At 46.9% G+C, this 17,048-nt stretch overlaps 2 protein-coding genes across 3 annotated transcripts in view; both read right to left on the bottom strand.

Moving 5' to 3' along the window:
• Nucleotides 1–5,569: 5,569 nt before the first annotated feature.
• Nucleotides 5,570–6,169, bottom strand: LOC130474731 (claudin-7-like). Its single transcript, XM_056846428.1, has one exon. It carries the CDS (start codon nt 6,167–6,169, stop codon nt 5,570–5,572), a length of 600 nt encoding a protein of 199 aa, XP_056702406.1.
• A 9,596-nt stretch (nt 6,170–15,765) lies between these two features.
• Nucleotides 15,766–17,048, bottom strand: part of WDTC1 (WD and tetratricopeptide repeats 1) — a 33,227-nt gene continuing 31,944 nt past the window's right edge. For both annotated transcript variants that reach the window (XM_056847668.1, XM_056847669.1), the window contains one exon: nt 15,766–15,979. In XM_056847668.1, the coding sequence (XP_056703646.1) occupies nt 15,782–15,979 (198 nt within the window). In that variant the 3' untranslated portion in view covers nt 15,766–15,781. The remainder of the gene's footprint in view (nt 15,980–17,048) is intronic.

Raw genomic sequence — 17,048 nt, 5'->3', positions numbered from 1 at the left:
TATACATATGTACAGAAGTTGTTTAACAAAGTTGTCTCAATTGTGAGTACAAAATCTTAAGAAGATTTTGTACTCACAATTGAGACAACTTTGTTAAACAACTTCTGTACATATGTATATATGGAATTTTGTGGGTTTTGATGTACATTTTGTCTTGTATTGTTTTGAACTATATGTGGTAGCTTATAAAGAATTTTGCACTTTGTTTAAATTGGCTTCACTCCTGTACTACAGGTACTAGCTGGAGATCTGCTATTACAACTGATCTCCAGCCGATAGAGATCAGTTCACCTGGAGAAATGGCTGCTTTGACCATTGGACTCTATGGCATTGAAGTCCCTCCCCAAACCCCGACCTCCTCAGGCTTCGGTTGCGAAGAGGGACTTGGCATTCCTACTCACAGGGTTGTTGTGGAGGATGCAACAAAGAATATTTTAATCTGCTTTGGATACCTTTTGGGGAGGGAAGTAGGGTATAAATTAAGTAAACAGTCTAGCAATTTCACTTTCTACTATGGTCAATCATATGCCCCTGGAAAGCCTACAAGTGGGTCAAAGCTTATTTTAAATATCTTTCTACCCCCTCACAATAGGTGAGTAAAAGGTAAAGGTCCCCTGTGTAAGCACCGGGTCATTCCTGGCCCATGGGGTAACGTCACATCCCGACGTTTACTAGGCAGACTCACAATAGGTAATGAGGGATAAAAGTGGGACCATATAAATAACATATGTTATTCATGTTATATGTTATATATAAATAACATATGTTATTTATACTGCCTATTGCCTACTGTGAGAGGGTAGAAAGATGCTAATGACTATGAAATTAAAATTGGGAGATAAAATGGGATGGAGTAAGAAAATAATGGCAGGGACTTTTTTAAATGATTCCACTTCCACCTCCCCTAGCCACAGAAATACAATGGTCATTGAGAAATGTTTGCCTTAGGGTTACTGATTCCTAGGGTTGCCAGGTCCCTCCGCGCCACAGGTGGGAGGTTTTGGGGGCGGAGCCTGAGGAGGGTGGGGTTTGGGGAGGGGAGGGACTTCAATGCCATAGAGTCCAATTGCCAAAGTGGCCATTTTCTCCAGGTGAACTGATGTCTTTCGGCTGGAGATCAGTTGTAATAGCGGGAGATCTCCGGCTAGTACCTGGAGGTTGGTAACCCTACTGATACCAGCTTGAGAAATTTCTGGAATTTTTGGGGTGGTGCCAGGGGAGGGTAAAGTTTGAGGAAGGGAGGGTGTTCACTGGTTATGACTGTCCTTCGAAGCTTCCCTTTTCTCCAGGGGGGAATGGATCTCTGTTGTTTTTTGCCTTCGTAACCCACCCAATCCGTAACCCACAGGACTTACCCTGGACCAGAGCACCAAGGTTTATTCACAAGTGTATTATGATAGGAAGAAAGTAGACTCCTTTGAAATGTGGTGTTGGAGGAGAGTGTTATGGATACCATGGACTGCCAAAAAAACAAATCAGTGGGTTATAGATCAAATGAAGCCTGAACTGACCCTAGTGTGGGATGTGTAAGATTTTAATTAATTTAATTCTAGCATATTAGAAAAATGTTATTTTTCTATTATATTTGTAAGCTGTGGTTATTTATATAAGTCAGTAGAAAATAGTTCTGTCTAACTTAAACTGAACAAAGCAGGTGATTTTTCGTACCTGGAACAGGATATCACCAAATAACAGATGAGATCATATGCATGTGACCACAGATGAGATCAGAGTTAGGGTGAATTTGAGAGGAGGAGATATTCAAATCCTCTTGGAACAAAGAACTTTGGAGAGAAGTATAAAAGATTAAGAAATAGGAGGAGCTTGTTAGAGGAAAAGTTTCATTTTGTGGTCTTTGGCTAATATCTTTCCTCTCATTATTTTTTGCTGCAGAAAATAATTAAAAGTCTCTTGCTTTCAATCCTGACGGGTTTCTTTTTATTCAGAACTTAAATCTGTTTAAAGAAATAAATCTTTTTATTTCCAACACTAGAAGCTAAAATGACTAAACTGAGGCTATTGTATTTTGGCCACATTATGAGAAGACAGAAGTCACTGGAAAAGACCACCATGCTAGGAAAAGTTGAGGGCAGCAGGAAAAGAGGAAGACCCAACAAGAGATGGGTGGACTCAATAAAGGAAGCCACAGCCCTCAATTGGCAAGATCTGAGCAAGGCTGTCAAAGATAGGACATTTTGGAGGACATTGATTCATAGGGTCGCCATGAGTCGGAAGCGACTTGACAGCACTTAACACACACATTATGATAATATAATTTTTTAATCTTATTTTGTGGAATTACTCCAAAGATTTTGGGGGAATCTGTGGATTCAGCTAAAGAAGCCCAGAAACTGTTACATCAACTGGAATTTTAAGTTTGCTAACTAAGCTAAGCAGCTGCTGAGATGCCCTGAGAACCAGATTGCACAAGAGAAGGAGGTTCCACACACAAGGAGGAACAGATTACCCCCCCCCCGACTATTAGCACACACAATAATGTTATTCAGGAGTACTTTCTCTTGAATCCTAGCCTGAAACTTGTTCGTTGGAAGTCCCTGAAATGCAGGGCTGCCCGCTGAGAAAATTCCCAAGACACTGGTGAACATCTGCAAAACTGATGAACAAGAAGATCAGTCTCATAACTTAGGAGCTTGGACCAACAGGTTGGTTTGAGATGCTGGGAAGATGTTATGGGTATGGGGTTTTGCAATCCCTGGTTGCCAAAGCAAACAATAAAAAAAGGGAAAATTAAGTCATGCCTCTGTCTCCACCTTTTAGGAGTGCTGTGCTACCATGGTCACCCAGCAAGCTTCCATGGCTGAGTGGGGGTTTGAACCTGGGTCTCCTAGATCCTAGTTTGACATAGGGTTGCCAAGTCCCTCTTCGCCACCGGCAGGAGGTTTTTGGGACGGAGCCTGAGGAGGCCACGGTTTGAGGAGGGGAGGGACTTCAGTGCCATAGAGTCCAATTGCCAAAGCGGCCATTTTCTCCAGGGGAACTGATCTCTATCCGCTGGAGATCAGATGTAGTAGCAGGAGATCTCCAGCTAGCACCTGGAGGTTGGCAACCCTAGTCTGACATGCTAACCACACTAGTAATTATGTTATCTATTGCTTTCTGTAACTCTTAAATGTCACATATAAATTGCTTAAACTTTAAACAGAAGCTGTAAGCCTGAGAACATTTTCATGGAAATATATCCCATTGAATAATGTTTGACTGACTTCTAAGCAGACTTGTTTAGGATTGTTCACTAAAACCCCAGTGGCCCAGGATTCTAAAAGCAACTGTATGGCCATTTATGCCGGGTCGATTCTCCTCCTTGCTCAATGCTGATTTTTTAAATCTGACCTTTAAAATGACTATTCATGGTCCCGATGCAAGAGGAGAAAGTCAAACAAATTCCACCCCCCCACTCGCCTGCTCCTTCGTTTGCATAGCCATTAGCAATAGTAGTTTGCATAGCTAAACCGAGGCTGGGATTCTGCATGCTTCCTTCAGTGAATGCTTCAATGCGGGGGCGGAGCAAATACAAAAGGTCCCGTTAAAGGGGCTCTTAAGAAATACAAAGCAGGTATGCGCCGGCTTCGCAGTGCCTTTTCAGGGTGAAGAAATAAAAAAAAATATGCGGGGCACTTCAGCCTGGAACGTGCTGCTAAATACCAAGCATAAACGGCATATGAGTTTGTGCTGAAAAGGAGAAACAAAACCCCTTCCCTAGGTTGCCAACCTCCAGGTACTAGCTGGAGATCTCCTGCTATTACAACTGATCTCCAGCTGGTAGAGATCAGTTCACCTGGAGAAAATGGCTGCTTTGGCAATAGGACTCAATGGCATTGAAGTCCCACCCCTCCCCAAACCCCACCCTCCTCAGGGTCTGCCCCAAAAACCTCCCGCCGGTGGCGAAGAGGGACCTGGCAACCCTCCCCTCCCCGTTCTTACTCTATGCTAGGACCATGGGCTTCAGAGATACAGTACCTTCCCCTCCCCATGGTCTGTTTGCTTGGTATAGGGAAGATCTGTTTTGTTAAGACTTAAAAAAACAATTTCCTGAGAGTAGCCAAGTTCTGAAACTCGGTGTTTATTTGATGGGGGTGGATTTAAAACATCCAGGTGGCTTGTAAGCAACGCCTTCTCTCTAGTGTCTTGTCTCCACCCCAGAATGAGTAAGAAAGAAGGAATGTTTGTGACCGAACCCATCTCTGTGCTGCTGAAAAGATCATTCCAATGCTGTCATGTTCAACATCCTTGTTCCTCGGCCTGCCCGTCTTGCTACTCGCTATGGTTAGGTCATCAGGCTCTGTAGAACTTAATTGTTCTCCTTTCTTGTTTTATCGCAGAAGGGTACATCTACAGTTTCTGGAAAATGTTTGAATACGAACAACAACAAGGAATGGATAGCATAGAAACACTGATTGTTAGACTCAGTAATAGGTATCAATATTTTAATGCAATATAAATATTTCTGTTTATCTAAGGAAGTAGGTGTTTGTGTAGGTTTAAAGAAGAGAATTAGATGATATACGATGTATGAGTTCCACTTTACTTAGTGTGGCCAGCCTCCAGGTAATAGCTGGAGATCTCCTGCTATTACAACTGATCTCCAGCTGATAGAGGTCAGTTCACCTGGAGAAAATGGCCCCTTTGGCAATTGGAGTCTATGGCATTGAAGCTCCTCCCCTCCCCAAACCCCACCCTCCTCAGGCTCCGCCCCAGAAACCTCCTGCCAGTGGCGAAGAGGGACCTGGTAACCCTAACTCTACTGGATATTTGAGGAGGATCTTGTTGTAGACATGGAGTATGAGGAGTGTACAATGCATGTGAGTTGTATGTGCTTTATTAAAAACAATTTTAAAAGTTTTAAAAAACAACAAAGAATAAATGCCCAGGCTTGTCTAATCTAGTCCCTCCAGAATTCTCAGAGAAAGGTCTACCCTACGTCTTTTAAAAGTGAGCAAACTCTCCAAATTTAAATACTTGGTTCGATTAACTTACTATCAAAATAACAAAAACGTAGAGGAATCAGATGGACTATGGTATCCCACAATATCCAGAATGGAGAACACGCTTAAAAGTCTAGATTCTGTTGGTGATGGTTCATAAAGAGTGATTATTTAGAAAGTTATAGGTTTTATAAGTACTGGTCGATGTTTGTATTGTATTGAACTGACCCTAGAAGCTAAAATGACTAAACTGAGGCTGTCATACTTTAGACATATTATGAGAAGACAAGAGTCACTGGAAAAGACAATCATGCTAGGAAAAGTTGAAGGCAGCAGGAAAAGAGGAAGACCCAACAAGAGATGGATTGACTCGATAAAGGAAGCCATGGCCCTCAATTTGCAAGATCTGAGCAAGGCTGTCAAAGATAGGACATTTTGGAGGACATTGATTCAAAGGGTCGCCATGAGTTGGAAACGACTTGATGGCACTTAACACACACACACATTATTGTATTGTTGTTAATAAAATTATTTAAAAAAATAAAAGTGAAGATGGAAGGGATCACACCTGGAACCTACATGTTAGGTAGGTGCTCTGCCACTGAGCCACAGATCCCCCCTGTTCCTTAATAATCCACTTCATAGGGTGGGGGTAGATTCATTAAACGATTGCTGTTCTCTCCTTGGAAACTCGTAGCCAGACACACCCCAGCAAAAGTCTCTGCTGCCCCTCCACTCCAACCTAAGTAGAGGCATGTTCCAAGACGGTATTTGTCCTCATCTGGGACCTGCAGATTGGTAATGTCAGCTAGGATTCTGTATGCCATGTAGGAGGTAGCACAGAGATAGGCGAGTCCAGACAGCAGGTGCAAGAGCCCAGAGATTCCCGCAAGGCAGTTGTTTGGATGTTCAGCCCACCAACGGACCCCCGCAGTGGCGAGACTATAACTCAAGAAGCCAGCGAGCACAGAGGTGACCGTCAGCACCCTCGCCAGCTGAATGGGCCAGGAGACAGCCATCTCCTGCGGCAGGGGTTGGCATACCTTGCCTTGTATGCTGGTTACCTCCACACAGCTCTCCCAAAGGCCATCACTGAAGGAGATGTCTTGCGGGTAGCCAGGTCTCTCGGGGAACTCACGCCATTGCGGTGTTACAGTAGCGGTCAACATCAGGACCCATCCCAGGGGAGCTACGGCCAGCCCCAGAAGTGTGGTGCACGTTGTCATCCTTCACAAGGACGGGAGCGAAAGGCGGGCTTTGACAGGCTGCACTTCTGTAAGAGGGCCCCTCGTAAATAACCAAAGCGACTCACTTCCCCTTCTGCAAATGTAGGAACTGTACTGGAATCCAAGTTGCTGCTTATAATTTTGCTGTGCCCCCCCCACACACACCTTCCCACCCAGTGAGCTGTAAAAGCAGAATTATAGCCAGCTTGGAAAAGGCATGTGCTTCCTAAAAGGTAAATGAAATGGCACAAACACAGTTGAATTCCCTCCGCTGAGTTATACATTAATGCTGATGCTAATTCTATTTCTGAACCTTATTCATGGCCAGACATAATGAATATTTGCAATCATTAATAAACCAGTCTGGTTCTATAGACAGCGGTTTCTCTTGAACGGAAGTGTTGTGCTTTTATGTAACTTAAACCTGCCCCTTTGATTCAAGGCAGAGAATGTTCATCGGTGTCTTTTTTTAAATTAGGGGCACAAAAGGAGGAGGTTCTCGAAATGCTTAGAACCCCCTTTGGATTTGGTCCAGAGACTGGCTAGTACATTGTTGCTGAAGCCTACCGGGGTGGGGGGGAACTGAACAATCCCAGTGTATGCTGTGGAAGGCATTTCGTTGCTAGATCTCCTTATCGGCACACCCCTCCCAGTTTGAATGTATTACTGTGAATGTAACACTATGTGCAAGTCCCAGCCCCTGCGAGGCAAGCACAGAGCATGGGAATCAATTGCCATGTCTCATGATGGATCTTGCAGCAAGGACCCTGCAGCAATGACAACTTTCAAGGAAGCCTTTTTGGCAGGAGAAGGCCACCCCATCCTCGCCTTCAAGTAGGGTTGCCAGGTCCCTCTTTGCCACCGGCAGGAGGTTTTTGGGGCGGGATGGGACTTCAATGCCATAGAGTCCAATTGCCAAAGCGGCCAAGTTCTCCAGGGGAACTGATCTCTATCGGCTGGAGATCAGTTGTAATAGCAGATCATCTCGTTAGTACCTGGAAGTTGGCAACCCTACCTTCAAGGATGTGAGAGGAGTGTGGTTTGGCCACTGGTGGCACAAACAGAGAGCCAGTCGGCATTCACACCTGGGGCCTGATGCGGAAAGAGAGGCCGGCCCAAGGAAGGGCCTTATATGGGCCTGTGTCAGTAGGGTTGCCAACCTCCAGGTACTAGCTGGAGATTGCCTGCTATTACAAGTGAACCCCAGCGAATAGAGGTCAGTTCACCTGGAGAAAATGGCCACTTTGGCAACTGGACTCTATGGCCTTGAAGTCCCTCATCTCCCCAACCCCTACCCTCCTCAGGCTCCGCCCCAAAAATCTCCTGCCGATGGCAAAGAGGGACCTGGCAACCCTATGTGTCAGGCTATTACAGGGCTCATAATGCCCAAATTGTGTTAGTGGTCAGTGACTGCATACCACATAAAGGACAATGCATGGGAGGGGCATCGTCGTCTTCCAGCCTGGTATGGCTTGATTGCTTTCCTCCTGTTGGCCCACTGGGCCGCTGCACAGACTAGGAAAGTTATAGCTTTGTTCCCCATCTTAACCCCATTTCCAACCCATGCTGCACTACATAGAGAAGCTGGCATTTTGCTTCTCTCTGCTAGTTAGGGCCCCATACCTTGAAGACCGGACACCTTTGTCCCAGTGGATTCCAGTTCTCCTCTGTCCTATTCCTCATTTCACACCGCCTAGTTTCAAAGTAACTCTTGCTCCAAATCGGAGTAGCTCTGGTTGGTGTGATATTATTCTGTTTAGATAGGAACGTGCCATTTGGCTATGCTTTTGATTTAATATTTGCTTAGGGTAAGATGGCCATCTGCCAGCAATGCTGATTCTATGACCTCAAGCAGATGATGAGCGGGGGGGCATCTTGGCCATCTTCTGGGCATGGAGTAGGGGTCACTGGTCTCTGTCATCCTTTTTCTGCTGGACACGCTACTCACAGCCATCTCTCCCTGTGTGTGTGTGTGTGTGTGTGTGTGTAAAGTGCCGTCAAGTCGCAGCCGACTTATGGTGACCCCTTTTGGGGGGGGGGGTGTTTCATGGCAAGAGACTAACAGAGGTGGTTTGCCAGTGCCTTCCTCTACACAGCAACCCTGGTATTCCTTGGTTTTCTCCCATCCAAATACTAACCAGGGCTGACCCTGCTTAGCTTCTGAGATCTGACAAGATCAGGCTAGCCAGGGCCATCCAGGTCAGGGCATCTCTCCCTATACAAACACGCAATCTAATTCCCTGTGTTGGTCTGGACATATATTCCCATGTTTGCAGGGGTGCAGTAACGACATGACACGGCAACCTGGCGGAAAGTAAGCACACATCTTAAAAATTGTGTTTCATCCTGCTTTTCTCCCGAAACAAGACACATAATTCTCCCCTTTTTCCACCTTATCCTCCCAACCACCACCTTGGGAAGGGCCCAAAGTCACCCAGCAAACTTCCATGGCATAGTTCCCAGTCCAAAACTCTTACTTTGCGGTTCCCAAACTGTGATCCACTAAGCACTCGGTGCTCCGCGAAACATCTCCTAGTGCTCCGTGAAGAGATTGGAAAGAAAAATACTACTGTCATTTGGTTTAGTATATAGGTGCTAGGTGGGAAATAGTGCTCTGTGACGAATTTCTCTCCTGAAAAGGGCTCCGTGACTCAAAAAATTTGGGAAACTCTGCTCCAGACCTAGTAATGAATTTTGCCCAAAAGGCAAAAAAGAAAACGCATTAGGCTGCCATCTGCTGGTTAAGACTACTCAAACGCCAAAACCTCCTAGATTGCTGAATAGAAAAGAAATGGTGTTCTACTTGAAGGGCATTGTAGTACTATCTATACAATGTGATGCTCTTCCACCACTCTCTTTTCCTTTTAGACAACACTAGATTTAGGTACATGAAGACCTTTAGTCCTACAGGAGGTTATTTTTAAAATGCAGCAGGCTATATTCTGAACACTAGAAAGGTAAGATACAAAACTTCTAATAAATAATACTATTTTCAAGCCACCTATTTATTTTGCTTCTTGGTGCTACATCTTCCCTTTTGCTATCAATACACCGAGGCAGTTCTGGCAAAACCTGTGGAAGACCCAACTGTATTTTCTTAAAAAGGAGATTACTTCAATTGGCATGGCAAATACCCCCTTCCCATTGGTGTTAAAAAGCTAAGCAGGCAGGACGGTTACATTAACTAATAAAAGGTAAAGGTCCCCTGTGCAAGCACCGGGTCATTCCTGACCCATGGAGTGACGTCACATCCTGATGTTTACTAGGCAGACTTTGTTTTACAGGGTGGTTTGCCAGTGCCTTCCCCAGTCATCTTCCCTTTACCCCCAGCAAGCCGGGTGCTCATTTTACCGACCTCGGAAAAATAGAAGGCTGAGTCAACCTCGAGCCGGCTACCTGAAACCGACTTCCGTCGGGATAAAACTCAGGTCGTGAGCAGAGCTTGGACTGCAGTACTGCAGTTTTACCACTCTGCGCCACGGGGCTCATACATTATTACACACATATAATTCAAGACAAAAAAGGTTGGATCCTATAGACCTGTTCCGAGAAGCTGGGGGAAACGGATGCCAGTACCAGAACAGATCCATAGGTTCCAACCCAAAGTTGGCCTCTCTGAAAACTTGTGCTCCACAACCATGATGCAATCTGTTAAGTGTTTTTGAATCCCTTGTTAATAAAAAGGCATAAAACAAACAGAACACATGAAGCTGGCTTCTACTGCATCAGACCCTTGATCCATCAAAGCCAGTCTTTTCTACTCAGACCGGCAGCGGCTCTCCAGGGTCTCAGGCAGAGGTCTTTCCCATCACCTACTTGCCTGGTCCCTTTAGCTGGAAATTGAAACTGGGACTTTCTGCATGCCAAGCAGATGCTCTACCACTGAGCCACAGCCCCTCCCCAAAGTTTATGGATGCAGCCCTCACCGCTTTTTGCACCTCTAACTTGCCCAATCTTTAAAGTGTGCAAAGTCGCATCGGCAACACAAATCAGATGATGAATTTTATACATACTTGCCTTTGTTCCTATCCAAGATGGTCTGTATGACATTACTATGACAGAAATCCTAAACATTGCTAAGGCTCAGGTGTATATAATGATTACTTGTTGGCTTCACTTATTACAATCTATTGCTCTGGAATATTTCTCTTAAATCTGTTCCCCATGTGCTAGGATGCACGGGTGCTACCTGGTTGGTTTGAAGTTATTTTTGCTGTTGTCCTAGTACTGAGCTGAAAGAGGGCCTCCTCAGTGGGTCAGTCTAGAGTTTCTCAGGAGGTCCTGAGTGGCGGTGGTGGTGGGTTAACAAAGGTAAAGGTCCCCTGTGCAAGCACCAGGTCATTCCTGACCCATGGGGGTGACGTCACAGCCCAACGCTTAGGCAGACTTTGCTTTACGGGGTGGTTTGCCAGTGCCTTCCCCAGTCATCTTCCCTTTACCCCCAGCAAGCTGGGTACTCCTTTTACCGACCTCAGAAGGATGGAAGGCTGAGTCGACCTTGAGCTGGCTACCTGAAACCAACCTCCGTTGGGATCGAACTCAGGTCGTGAGCAGAGCTTGGACTGCAGTACCGCAGCTTAGCACTCTGTGCCACGGGGTAACCATGGGTTACCATGGTACTTTTCAGGGACCCCTTGGTCTAAGGGAGTTTCCCCAGCAAGGAAAGGCACTGGTTTCCCCTTCCCTACTGTCACAATTACAACAGCCACAGTTGGCAAATGCTTACGGTTAACCTTTAAAAATAATTTCTAAAAAATGGTTTCAGGAACCAGAACATTTTATTCATGTGTAGTGATGTTATTTGACTGCATCAAAAAAGTGAGTACTAATAGGTATGCCATTATTTTGAAAGCTGTCGCAGTCCACTATCACAAGAAGTCCATTGGATTTTCATATGTTTATATAGCGAGGATTTTGAAGTGGACAACTGGTGGTTTGGGATTTTTGGGGATGAGTTGAGGAGATAAATATCGCCCGAAGTACGATCATCAGAATCCAGCTAGTCTACCCACCAACCGTGTACCTCTTGCAAATGCTACAGAAGAAAAACCAGAAGGTTAGAACAGTCTCAAGAACAAGAGGACTTCAAAAACGAGAAGACTTGTTTAATTGCTTGACCTTACTCTTCCATGGAGCAGAGAAACAAACGCTCTTCCCAATAACAAAGAGACACCCGCTAAGGCTCATTTGTCACCTCTACATTGACCGATTTTGAAAAGACTCTGTTCCATTCCTGAACAGTTGTTCCCAACGAGCAAAAGGGAAGTCTTTCCTACACATTCCTGGTTTTAAATGCCAGAAATCCCTGTGCTAGATTACAAAAATAGCATTTGGGGGACACTAGAAAGGGAGCTGCCTGAAGGAGGAACAGAACTTCTCCTTGGGACCGCCTCCTCGAGGGAGAGTAATACAAACCTGTTAGCAATACCTCACAGCGGTCCATCGGTACCTCCACCCCATTCAAAAGCACGGTCTTCCCATCCCGAATGAGAAGATGTTCTAGGAGTGGGGAGTGTCGCTTCAGTACAGTGTTATTTCTCCTTCAAACAAGCAGCAACTCACTGAAAATTATCTACTTGGGGGGGGGTGTCCTTGCAGTCACCCCAGGGCCTGCGAGAACTGCTTTGTTGCAGCAGGAAAGAGAACAAACCACCACCGCAGTAGAAGAGACACAGCAAACAGGGTTTGGGATCCAAATATTACAGTTAGACGGTTTTTGGGGTTGTGTTTTGTTTTTTTGCTTTCAGTGTGAGCATTTGAAAAGGAAGATTGAAAAGTCCAAGTTATTTGGCAGAAGGAACCCAGGCAAGAGAGTGAAGCGATGGATCACAGAGGACCTCGCTGCTGAACATGGATGCGCTGCAGGGTAAATTCACTCGCAGGGTGTACATGCCCCAGTCCTATTTTTTTTAAAAAAGTAGCTTCATGTTCAGATAGGAAAGGGATTAAAACCACATTTTGCATTATGCCTTTTGCCCCGCTTGCAAATTAATCTGCAAGGGGGGGGCGGGAGAGACTGCGGCCGAGGGAATGTAGCGAGAGGCTTGCTTGGGCATCTGGGGTCGATCCACAGGGCGAGGATCCCTCTGAAGTCCTGGGGGAACCATTTTCACGCACTTTTTAAAGCATGTGGTAGGTGGGAGCATATTGCTAATAGGTAGAAATGAGCCTTTTTTTTAAAATCCAGTCAAAGAGACAGAGAGGTCAGGAAACAGATGCCTCCTTTCTGCTATGGCCTTCAGACCCCAGGTATCAGCCAGTCCTAACTAAGCCTAAACTTTTTAAAATATTGAAAGATAACCAGGAAAGTGACTTGGGATGAGAATGTGCACACGCACATACACAAAATAGCGATACTGGTCCACAGCATAAACCAAATACAAAAGCCTTGAAGACCAACCACAACACACCACGTTATTGGGCTGATCTTAATCCAAGGTATCACGTAGGTTTCGGGGATCAGAAGAAAATTGGGAGGCTTCTCCAATAGGCTAGTTCAGCCAAAGCCTTCAGTTACAGCCCAGGAAAGGCATCTGGGTTTCATGTCATTTTAAAGCATCTGGAATACTTCAACCCAAAAAGGAGAGGGGCACAAACAGAGAATATCCGAACTCAGGGGCGTGCAAAATGGCGGTTTAGTTTGGGCACAGAATACATGGCTTTACCGAACAGCAAGCCGTGAAATAGAAGTCAGTGCGGTCCCTGCAAAATAGTTTCAGCCCAGATTTTTTAGGGGTGATGCAATCCTTGCCTGCTCGAAGACCACGTCGCTTACCCTTGGCCTAGGCAGAGGTACAGTCGAGAGAGCGGGGAACAACACCACAAGTTTTTTGGAGACGTCTACCACCACTCCTGCAAGGGAAAGCCCTTGCACAAGGCCACAGCAAAGATGCTTTCAAGGAGAGGGGAAAACAAGAAGCCGGTTGTACCAGGGGCTCTCTGTCCATCCACATTGCAGCCAGGCTTGCTTCCAGTGGAGCATTCGGGAGTTACCTGCTGAAACAGGTAGGATGTAGTTCAGAACAATCCCACAATGATATCACTGCAGCTTGGACAAGATTGAGAACAGAGCCCCTGGGGATGGGGGGAACGAAGGACCAAGGGTGCCCTGCTGTGTCGAGCGATCGCTGCATGTACAATGTTCCTGAAAGGACAGGTGGACGATTCCTAACCCGAGAAGCTTCCCCTAAAGTGACATTTCTGCCAGATGTTGCGGCCGCCGCCACCCACACACAGGGGCCAATGCTGTCCAAGTAACAAACTGCAAAAAAACATTAAGTGTTGTTCCCAAGGAATCTTTGGTTTTAGGCCATACCCCATGATGCATAGGATCTATTTGACAGTGTAGAATGTAGCAAGTACAACTGGAGAGGGCAAGACAAGAAGAGGAAAACAAGTTGGTTTTTATATGCCGACTTTCTCTCCCACTTAAGGAAGAATCAAACCGGCTTACAATCACCTTCCTTTCCCCTCCCCACAACAGACTCCCTGAGAGGTAGGTGGGGCTGAGAGAACTGTTACTAGCCCAAGGCCACCCAGCTGGCTTCTTGTGGAGGAGTGGGGAAACCAACCCGGTTCACCAGATCAGAGTCCAATGCCCCAAACCACCGCTCTTAACCACTACACCACGCTGGCTCCCTCCAACTGAGAAGTCTTTGGCCGCACCTCATCCATCCCAAAAGCCACAGCTGGAGAGGGACAGAAGGCTCCCAAGAAAATTTCTAAGCCATGGGGCAAAAGAAAAGGTGGGTGGACCACACTGGGCACAAGGGCCACATTCACATGTCACAGCAAACTCTTGCTTACGTGTGATGGGCACAGAACACAGATTACTGGCTGCATTTGTGTACTCTCCGCTTCCTCCCCCCACCCCCGACACAGTAAGGCCAATGGAAAGCTTCCTGGTTTGAAAAGTTTTGAGAAACACACAAATTGCTTCCTCTGCGCAAACATGGATTCATTAGAACATAAGAAAGGCTCTGCTGGATCAGACCAAGGTCCATCAAGTCCAGCAGTCTGTTCACACAGTGGCCAACCAGGTGCCTCTAGGAAGCCCACAAACAAGACCACTGCAGCAGCACTGCCCTGCCTGTGTTCCACAGCACCTAATATAATAGGCATGCTCCTCTGGCCTTGGAGATAATAGGTATGCATCATGACTAGTACCCATTTTGACTAGTAGCCATGAATAGCCCTCTCCTCCATGAACATGTCCACTCCCCTCTTAAAGCCTTCCAAGTTGGCAGCCATCACCACTTCCTGGGGCAGGTAGTTCCACAATTTAACTATGTGTTGTGTGAAGAAATACTTCTTTCTCTGTTTTGAATCTCTCACCCTCCAGCTTCAACAGATGACCCAGTGTTCTGGTATTATGAGAGAGGGAGAAAAGCTTCTCCCTGTCCACTCCCTCCATACCATGCATAATTTTCAAAACCAGTTTAATCTGGTTTAGGAATGCGGGGTGGGGGTGGGAGGGAAGGAAGCCGAATCCATGTTGTTCAGACATCTGGAGGGAGGGGAGAGGTGAGCCCTAGCACAAGCCCTGTGCGTGCATGTCACGGGCAGAGGTGTGGCAGGGTCAGAATGTGTCTGAGGAGAGGAGCGCCCTTGCCCGGAGCCAGTGGAAAATGTTGTGCAGCTGAGACACACGGGATACTTCTTGCCAAGAGCTCTAGCTGTGAGGAGGCAGGCGAGCAAGATTTCCCAACACACACCATGGGAACAGGGGTAATAAATAAAATCTTTCCAGAGAAGGAGAAAACAAAAACAGCAGGAGTTTCCAGAAGAGCAGCAACATCCGGTATTTACTACCTCTAGTCACAGAAGCCACCAAGCCCCATGGGCTGGGGGTTTTTCTCCCCATTACAGTCATTTCTCTGCACAGAGAAGACAAAGTATCGGATATACCAGAGCCAGGAAGCTAGTGTCTCTGCCCAGCGACTGGAACTATGCACTGTTGCCCCACGTTAGCTAGCCTGCCAAATGTTTCACCTGGTCACTCGGCCGTAAGAAAGGCCAAGTGAATGTGAGGCTGGCTGTCAGGTGGGCCGGAAGGGGCCCTCAGGCTGCAGAAGGGGGCCAACCAGCGACGGCAGGGCAGGCAAGCCGAGCTTCGGAGATTAGAGACAACCGCATTAACGCCATTCCATAACCCCTGCCCTAGGTTGACATTTTATTGAGTTTTTTTTTTAAACATCCTCTCTGCAAACGCATTTGCGAAGGCAACGCCCGCCTCCACCCTCCACCTCCTGGGCTGTGCGGCAGTGCCAGAAGAAGAGGGTTTGCCAGTTTTATACTGCTCACAGAAAACGCAAAAATAAAAGGGGGAAGAAAAAAGAAATCCCTGCACAGACTAGATTCTGCTAGAAGCAAAGTTCCAACGGGCTGCGTCCCCATGCTGCTTGAGAGTGGGGCGGGGCGGGGGGCAAAGGGGAACCAAGGGTAGCAGCAGAGTTTAAACAAAGCCGCTTTGGCCCCTGCTGGCGGGTACTACTCTGTGCATAGTGTGAAACAGTGCAGTCGTTCGTCAGAGTCCAAACTGAGCAAACTAGATTTCCCTTCAAACAAAAACAAAACAAAAAAAAGATTAGGGGAAGGAGAGGCGATTCAGCTTTAGCTGGTCCGGCAGTGGACTTGCCCCTCCGAGCTGTCTTCGTCGTCTGAGCCTCCGGCTCCGCTGCTGGTAAGTCCTGTGATCCGATAGCCCATGTTCAACAGCATCACCTCCAAGGGGTCTGCGTTCATCCGCCTCTGGTTAGCCTGGGAAGCGCCTTCCATGTCTTCCACCACCCGCCCGTTCAGTGCTTCGCTCTGCAGGAGGAGGAAAGTAGTTGTGGACTTCCTGCATTGTGCAGGGGGTTGGACTAGATGACCCTGACCCTGGTGGACACCTTCCAACTCTATGATTCTATGGGAGGGAGTGTCCAGGTTGCTCCGACCAAAGCAGGGTGAGGGGGGCAGCATTTGCTACTCCCAGACTTTAACATCTGTTTATACCCCCCCGCCCCCCCCGGTTTCTCTTCAGTGGGGGACCAGAGTGGCTTACATCATTCTCTCCTCCATTTTATCTTCACAACAACATTGTGAGGTAGGTGAGTCTGAGAAACTGGCTCAAGGTCACCCAGTAGAAGAAGAGTTGGTTTTTACATGCCGACTTTCTCTGTCTTTTAAGGAGAATCAACCCAGCTTACAATCTCCTTCCCTTCCTCTCCCCACAACAGACACTTTGTGAGGTAGGTGAGGCTGAGGGAGCTCAAGGAGAACTGTGACTAGCCTAAGGTTACCCAGCTGGCTTCGTGTGTACGAGTGGGGAAACCAACCCAGTTCACCAGATTAGCCTTTGCTGCTCATGTGGAGGAGTGGGGGATCGAACCCGGTTCTCCAGATTAAAGTCCGCTGCTCCAAACCATCGCTCTTAACCACTGCACCACTCTGGCTCTCAGTTAGCTCCCATGGCAGAGTGGGGACTCAAACCTGGGTCTCCCAGATCCTAGTCCGACATTCTAATGACTACACTGTGCTGGACTACATCCACTAGAAAGAGCAAGAGGGAAGGGGTAAATGGCAACATTCCCCCATCCAGGTGGAATAACATGCCCCCTGCCGGCATGTTATGCCTGAAGACAGAGAGTCCAGAGGCCTGCCAAGGAGCACAGGGTGACTTGTGTACTTATTTCTTTTATTTATTTAAACCACTTCTTGGTTTTGTCCTGACTCCTATGAGAAGTTTGCGAGGGAGAGGGGGAGAGAGAGAGAGGGCGCACACACAAGAACCAACACTTTGAACAAAATAGCAGCTCTCTTTTGGACAGCAAAGGTAGCCTGCTCAAGGTTGACTCAGCCTTCCATCCTTCCGTGGTTGGTCAAATGAGTACCCAGC

This window comes from Euleptes europaea, chromosome 3 (assembly GCF_029931775.1).
Source record: "Euleptes europaea isolate rEulEur1 chromosome 3, rEulEur1.hap1, whole genome shotgun sequence".
Classification (NCBI taxonomy): Eukaryota; Metazoa; Chordata; class Lepidosauria; order Squamata; family Sphaerodactylidae; genus Euleptes; species Euleptes europaea.
Note: the sequence above shows the minus strand (reverse complement) of the source record. Positions and strands in the feature narration are given on the sequence as shown.